An 8,431-nucleotide genomic window follows, 5' to 3' on the forward strand; every position below is an offset into this window, starting at 1 on the left:
AAAATATACAGAATAAATTGAGATACGCAAAGGATAGGCCAATATGTTGCTCAATACAATATATCCATATGGTGTAACTGAAGAGTAAAGACGAAACAGAATTCATGGATGATTCAAAAATATTCCCAGGAAATTACTCTCTACTAGAATATTACCAGCATGTTCTAAATCCACAGTCTGATGATCGGAATCCGATCAAATTGATCGTGTATAGTTGGAAATGGATTATCAAAATGCAGAAAAGTTAAATGTTGTACACCTCGAATTCCTTCAGTCCATATGTTTCCAGCTGACACGTTTGTTGATGAGTTGGTTCGCGAACTGGTGGTTGAAGGCGAGACATATAACAAGGAGTATGTGCAAAAACTGGTGGACAAGATCTTGGAACTGCTGAGGGTTCGTCAAGGTAAGTACTTCGTAGTCGATGTTCTTTTTTTCAACCCTGACATTACAAAACTTCCATTTAACAAAGTAATATCACTCACCACAGCTAGACTATGTCAGTGTATGTGACAACAAACACCATTACCCTTACTACAGTGTTATCCATATGCATTTACAGGATGGGAATAACATGTTTATTCACAAGCAGTAAAAGAGCAGAAGTAATAATGATTAAACAAATCATCAACGTTGGTAGGTTTCCGAGTAGAGTAATAATGCACTTCTTCAGTGTCTTAGTGGCAGGAAACTCTCGTCTCACACTGTCAAGATGTACAGCAGAATGTGTGGGTGAATAAGTGCGACATCGCAGAGGTATCAAAGTCGCCATAGCGACATTTTCTAGTTTGCAATTACAGTTGTTACATAATGATCACGAGGCTTTTACAATTTCTGTATGGGAAACAATAATTACAGAAGAAAAGCAAAGGCCTGATAAAAATATAGTGTTGTTTATATTTTCTCTTTTTTAATGAAATAGTAACAACTCATATATATGGTAAATAACCATAGATAACAAGAGAAAGCAAAAAAAAAAAAAGAAGAAACTATCCATTGTTCTTTGTTTGAGTTTGAAAATTGAAAATTCCTCTCATGAATGTAATCGTTGCTACTGAAAATGTGGACAAGTTTTTTTGTTGTTGACATTTTCTGCATAAACAGAGTTGATTGATCTGATTCTGAATAATCACATGGGTATGGAGAGCGGGAACATCACTGCGGATCAGCTCTCAGCAAGCTCCTGCTACCAGTATACGGACTGTGCCGACAGAGGACGGCTTAACCATGGGGCAGGTAAGGTCATCTGGAGTGCGAATATTTTCTTTTGACCTTGTTTGGGTTGTTTGTTTAGTTTGTTTAAGGCCACGGTGACTTCGTGTGTGTGTGTGTGTGTGTGTGTGTGTGTAGATTAGGGCGGGAAACCATGTTTCGGGGAGAAAAAAAAAAAGAGCACACTACTGCGTCGTTACAGACTGGTTAGAAATTAAATAAATTCTATGCCACGTAAAAGTTGCCTCCTTACAAAATGTGTAGGCCTACGGCGTTTGCTTCTCTGGGATAACGGCCTCTGATTAATATCATAATTATTTCTGAAATCTCTATGTTATTCTTTGTTTCCTTTTTAAATGAAGGAGAATAAACAAACACACACACGCACGGAAAAAGAGTCACTAATAAGATGTCAAATATTATACAAACAAGGACATTAGGCCAAGGAGCATATTACGTAAAAGGTATGATCGGAATGAAAGGGGATTTTAGTAGGAGATACCTGAAATGGAAAAAGTTTAAGGTGAAGTGACAGCGTTAAGTAGTTTTGAGCTGTAGTCATAATGACATACAAAAAATGACTTTACCTAAGAATTTGTGCTTTTATCCTATAAGACTTAATAACTTCAAGAAAAGCAAAGCATGAACATGCCGTTTCTTTGATATGAAAGTGAACTATTGAGCTAGATTGATATTCGAGGTACACATTGCGAAGAATTTTTGTTTGTTTTGTTAAGAGTCGCTTTATAAAAATGATGTCATCTTCTGCCCTAAGTTCAGTTACGAAAGTTCTATTGTAAAGCCATCTGGTACAATGAGAAAATTCATATTATACATAGGCCTATATATTCTATGATCTTCGGGGTCTGTGGTCAATCTCATTGAACTTAACCTATATAACTGTATAAGTAGAAATTGAGGGCCAAACATTTGACCATGATTTTGGTAATTGCGTGAGAAGGCGAAGGTTCTAGTTGACAGCGCCTGGACCGGCTGTCGAATAAAAATATCTTAATCCTGACTGCTTTTTTTGTGTGTAAAACTTCCATTTCCAAGGAAACGGGCGTCGAGGGGCGTGGTGTGCAGCAAGCAACGATGCGTCACCATGGATACAGGTTGACTTTGGAAGAAAGCATGTGGTGTCAGGGGTCATTACACAAGGCAGGGCTGATATCTACAGACAGTGGGTGAAAACCTATAGAGTTCAGTACAAGAGCGATAGTGACGACATCTTTTTGGACGTCGAGGATGGCAAGGGGCATGCAAAGGTATATACTTTAAGTAACAGATGACGAGATTTAATAGTTGACTCCGTTCTTGATTATCTGAGATATTTGAGATTAAAGCTCCCCAAAACAAAGAAAATATTAAGGAAATGACGTATTTTCTTAATCGTAGCTTTAAGAATATTCCTCGTTATGCAATAGGAGAGGTGTCCTTGTACATGTCCTATTTTGCTCTGTGTGAGAATGGACTCACTTACAAATGCTTCAAAAGGATGTTGAAACATGATCAAGCACTTATATCTGAAGACAGTGGTATCACCCCCCTCCCCCACGGTTTTAAGCATTAACCAATTCACAATGACGTTTACACGAATAATTGTTACTCGTTGATCAAAGATCAATGTCTACGTTATTTTCTACAATACACAAAAACACAAGCACAACAACTTCAGGAATAAAAATGTGTACAATACAAATCCAATCCCAAGAGCATTACCGCAAAGATTCTAACCAATCAAAGCTACCTCATGTCTAATAAGTTAACTGCCATGTTATAGTCCTTGTAGTCAGTAATGTATAAGCGTCAGAAGAGGTCAAAGAGAAGAATCTCACTGGTGTTAGAAGTGTGGGTTGATTGCCGTTGCAAGGTACTATAATCATTAATCAGTTCACTAATCTTCCATCCTTTACACACAACTGTAAACTGTAACGAAACACTACAATCAGCCAGCATTTTCCGGTCCTATCCGTTGAAGTATTCTGTTTGACAGAATGTAGATATAAATCCAAATAGATTTTGAATCCATCCACACTATCACAACAGAAATATTCCATTTGGTATCAAAGTATTGTGTATATGATTATATTGAATAAATGTTTGATATCTAAAGACAGAGACTTTGCTGTGATTGAATTTCTATAATCGATTCTTCAATTTCAAGAAGGTGCGAATTTACTAAGACGTTGCTCGTATTTTAATTCCCGTGCATTCTATTTATTTCTTCCAAATTCAATGAAATGAGAGACAACATTTTGACCAAGCTTATGATATGAATAATTTTTATACAAATTATGACAGCCTAAGTGCACATAAGTTTTTGAGTATGAGTGTGTGCACTGTGTTTATGCTTATGTGTGTGTGTGTGTGTGTTCGTGTGCGCGCGTTATTGTTGGTTTGTAGTTTTCATTGTTGTAGTTATCTATTACTTTTTTTTTCATGTGTACTTTGTAGACATTCCAGGGAAACACGGACATGAACACCGAAGTTACCAACAAGTTCCCCAAGCCTGTCACTGCATGCGCCGTGCGTATTTTGCCCCTGACGTGGAACAGTCATGTTAGCATGCGATTCGAGTTACTGGGAGACGGTTAGTAGTTATCCATTAGTTAAATACCCTCCAATATTCATGTAATATTATATCATATCCTTAAAGTCTGTATGGTGAAAAATTCGCTTACAACGAACGAGGCCATAGCGAAATTTCTGTTATAATCAAGGCATCTCCGAGCGCCACTGACAAAGAAGAAACCAAAGGAAATGTGCTCCGGTATATTACGAAATGAGAATTGGTTACGAAATTACATGAAAAAACAAAAACAAAACAAAACAAAACATTTGCAGAGTGCTCTGCATGCACACGGGCTAACGCTTCACATTTTATAGTTAGTTTTTAATAGAAATCGCTATCTAAACATAATTATGACTATTTTGTTACTCTGTCTTCTTATGTAAACTTTGCTGCAGACTCCGTGAAATAACAACTGCCAATAGAAAACAAGGAAGAGACAAAGAATGTACAGTGTGTTTAGAGAAAGCAGAAAGAGTGAAAAAAAAAGCAAAAATGATCAAGGACATGATTGTTTCTCTCGAAACGCTGTTATGTGTGATTGTTTCGATTCTTTGCAATTTATATGAATGCCTACTGTAGGCAATATGGTCACTCCACAAAAAGTGGAAAAGCCAGGAGAATCTCTAAGAAGACTGGGGGTGGAGGACGGAAGTATTCCAGATGACCAATTATCCGCCAGTTCCTGTTACCAGTACGAAGACTGCGCGACCCGAGGTCGACTGAATCAGCCAGCCAGTAAGTGAAGAATTACAACATTTGTTTAATATGACATATGATATTATATGTGTAATATGTTGTTGTTGTTCATTTTCAATCTGTGAAGATGGCTGGATAGCCCATATTCAGCTACACTAAGCTGGTCTTCCATGGGGTCCAGTTGGATGTGGGGTGGGACCACTTCACCGGGTTAGACACCTTGCTCTTTTCGATGAATGAATGAAGCGGGATCTTTTACGTGCATGAGCTGTGACTCTCTCATACACGGGACCTCCATTTTATGTCCTATCCGAGGGACAGAGTGTTTTGCCTCTTGCTAGAGGGGACGGTATGTTTACACACAACATTGCTCAGTCCAGACTCGGGTTCGAATCCGGGCCGCGTGATCGTGAGGCAGACGCGCTACCGACTGAGCCAACTCACCGCCCACAAAATATCAAAATCAAAATTGCGTTTTAATGCACTGCTTGTAGAACTTGTAGAAGGTAATCAAACGATGATTATTCAGAGCCCTTCCTGAAAGTACACACAAAATTTGTCCCTTCTGCACTAATTACTTCATAATAGCGTCACATATGAAAGCAGAAGGAAAATTCCCAATCGCTAGTTGACTAATTCTTATTTTTTCATACCCGATGTCCTTGGTCGTTGTTTTCAGTAATTCGTTCTTTTTTTCAGTTTTACAGGGGATTCACCAATGATATTTGAAGTCACGGAAGTTAAACGTCTTGACTGAGATGTTACTAAAGACCCCTAACAATCAATTTTTACTGTTAAAGAAGACCTCCGGATGATTTTCAGACTTTTACATCATAACAACTATAAATTAGTTAAACTTAGTACAGGGTTTCAGACGTTTTATTGATTTGGATGAGAAGTAAGAATGTTTTCAAAATTTATAACAAATTGCAATGAACAAGGATGATGACATGGAAGCATCACCATAAGAATGCATGAGTTTGGGCTCAAGGAAGGGAAGAAAAGAAGAAGGTATTCACAGATTTTACACAGGTGACTTTGTTAATCTAATTATGTGAAGCTCCTATGTCATCAACACTGTTTAGTGTAATTTGTTTAAGATTTTTCAGAGTATTGGTTCCTCTTTTCAAGGACCACAATAAATTTCACAAATCTATACATTGAGCTGTCGATTTATGTACATGTAATACAACATGACGTGAAATTATAAAAAAAAAAATCGTCTGGAATGCCTCTTTAAAGGTGGTAGACGCAGAGGCGCATGGTGCGCAGCAGCCAGCGATACGGCGCCTTGGATACAAGCTGATCTCGGGATCGAATATCGTGTTGCGGGGGTTATCACACAGGGACGATACCCCAGGTACAACCAGTGGGTGACGACTTACAGCGTCCAGTACAAGGAAGACGGTGCATCGGATTTCGAAGACGTTGTTGGCGATGACGGTCAGCCCATGGTATGTTAGGTTTACGTGAATGATTATTACTCCACCAAAGAGGGCGTAACAATATATTCAAAGGAATGCACAATTTAAGTTGTCCATCTGTCTGACGTCCGTCCGTCCAGCATTTTATCAAGCCGTGTTATAACAAAAAGAAAACCCATCAAAACAAAGGAATGGATTTTTTTTTTAGGTGCAAGAGTAATAATGAGTTGGCAGCGCCGGGGAAGAGAACAATGAAAATACGTGGAAATATAAGGGATATCTGATATAGAAAGTTAAACAGAGGGGAAAGAGAGAATTAAACACTTGATGTCACTATGTCTTCACATAGCCAGAGCTGGCCCATCTCCCTAATTTTGCAGGAAGCCCGGAAGAACATCAAATAAATAGTTACCCTATTATCTGCATGTTCCGACAAGAACAAAGAAACATCTCGCTGATTTTCGACGTTCGACTATACATCCCTGATTATTCCTTGGAATCTTAGTGACATTAGTACTATGTGAGTCTTACTAAATCTGCATACTACCTAGCATCCGAAAGAAATTCAGCACTGTAGATGTCAATAAACAGTTACTGTACATTATTTCGTCTGTATCAGATATTCCAAGGAAACACTGACAAGAACACCGAGGTCACCAACCTTCTGCCGGCCTCTGTAGACGCCCGCTACGTCCGCATTCTCCCTAAAACTTGGCACGGCTCCGTCAGCATGCGATTCGAGGTTCTCGGAAATCACAAAAAGCGATAAGAAAGGTTTGTTATGGACTGTGTTTGTAAATGGTTTGTTGTATGATATAAACCCCTATGTGAAGGATGGACACACGGGCATGCACTTTTTACTCTGTTTTTTCCGTGCAATAAATGACCCTATGCCTATAGATAAAAACAACATCAACAACAACAACAAACACACAGTCAAACACACAGTCAAACACACGCACATATTTGTTATGCACACGATGAATCACTCGAACTAGATAGATATGCATAGTCAAAATTTGTTATCAGAATCAGTGATGGGATCTTGTGTAAAATCAATGCAGTAACCACTAAAAGGTGAATATGAGGCCCCCATCTGACTAGGAAGACGATCATGGCGACCATAGGGATCTGTGCGTGAAAACATTGCAAATCGTGGCGCGATCGCTGTGCGGCTCCATTTTTGGCCTCCGAGCCGATTACACTACGGTTTCTCCACGCTCAACCTGCGCTGTACGCGATAGTGCCGAGATGATAATACGACTCTGCCATGCTGTTGCTGCATTTCCAGGTCGACGAGACGCGCTGCTTCTGCGAACGAATAGACTGTATTGCGATATTCGTACGCTTATCAAGACCTCACTACAACAGTGATCTGAACGATCGAAGCGACAGTGGTACGTTTACGCCGGGCTCATGCTACGATCTCAAACGATCGGGCATAAAATGTCAAGATTGAATTTCTTCGGTCAGATGTCAGTGTCAAACCAACATGGATATGCAGAATATGGTTTCACCCTTACATCTTAGCATTCTAGAACACACCAGTTAGAACCTGATGTGAAATTGCACTATTAAAGGGATTGTACAGTTATGGTTGAGACCTAATTTCAGGTTTCTAACATTTTTTGGTGATATAATGAGAAACCTCTTATAAAATGTGAAATAGCATGTAATTCTATGAGGAATTCAACATTTATTTGATGAAAATTGGTTTTGAAATGGCTGAGATATCAAAAAAGAATGATTCTAATAAAGTGTGGGACCCACACTTTGTTAGGATCGCTTTGTTTTACTTTGTTTTTTTGATGTTTCAGTCATTCCAAACCCGATTTTCATCAAATAAACTTTGAATTCCTCTTAAAATGGTATGTTCTGTACTATATCATAAGTGTTTTCTTGGTATCTCGCAAAAAGTTACTCATCTCCACCAAAACTGTACTATCCCTTTAAGTCATCCATTCAATTAAAAGGGTAAAATGTGTATATAATGTTAAAGAGCAAACTACAAATCGCATCCTACAATGAGCTAATTTTATGAAGATATATTTGAAAAGCCTACAACTTAATTTACTTTCATTGACTTGCAATGGTATATATGCCAAACAAACAACTTGATTAACAGAGTAGACTCTGTGGAAAAGGAATTTTACTCGCTTTTCTCCATATTCACCTCCCTGGTCTGGTGAATCACTTTCTTTGGTTTATGGTTGGTTCCTGTTACGTGATACTTTAAAATTGGTAATTTTCATTGGCGATGGGGGCCGCTTTCGTTGCACTTGAGTTACGGTTTTCGCGTTGCTACCCCGTCAGAGCTACGAATGTGGTGCTTTTAATACGCTCGTGAGGCGATTGTGATACGCTCTAAAACCACGGCAACCTCGCTACGGAAGTTTTGGACATGTTCAAAACTTCCGTAGCCGAATCATGGCGATGGTGGCGACCCTCCGCGCTTCTATACCGCTCAAGATAAGATGGAGAAGATTTTAAAGCGATCAAGCCACGATCCGCCGCGCTTTGTCGA

General features: G+C 38.9%; 2 protein-coding genes across 2 annotated transcripts; both read left to right on the forward strand.

Moving 5' to 3' along the window:
- The first annotated feature begins 279 nt into the window (after positions 1-279).
- LOC139710045 (retinoschisin-like) lies at positions 280-3,810 on the forward strand. The gene is made up of 4 exons (XM_071621992.1): positions 280-406; positions 1,105-1,236; positions 2,269-2,480; positions 3,670-3,810. Exons 1-4 carry the CDS (start codon positions 280-282, stop codon positions 3,808-3,810), a joined length of 612 nt encoding a protein of 203 aa, XP_071478093.1.
- A 561-nt stretch (positions 3,811-4,371) lies between these two features.
- LOC139710046 (retinoschisin-like) lies at positions 4,372-6,676 on the forward strand. The gene is made up of 3 exons (XM_071621993.1): positions 4,372-4,522; positions 5,726-5,937; positions 6,527-6,676. Exons 1-3 carry the CDS (start codon positions 4,372-4,374, stop codon positions 6,674-6,676), a joined length of 513 nt encoding a protein of 170 aa, XP_071478094.1.
- Positions 6,677-8,431: the final 1,755 nt, after the last annotated feature.

Source organism: Diadema antillarum, unplaced genomic scaffold, assembly GCF_040938485.1.
Source record: "Diadema antillarum isolate AM-2024a unplaced genomic scaffold, OU_Dant_1.0 seq00001495_RagTag, whole genome shotgun sequence".
Taxonomy (NCBI): domain Eukaryota; kingdom Metazoa; phylum Echinodermata; class Echinoidea; order Diadematoida; family Diadematidae; genus Diadema; species Diadema antillarum.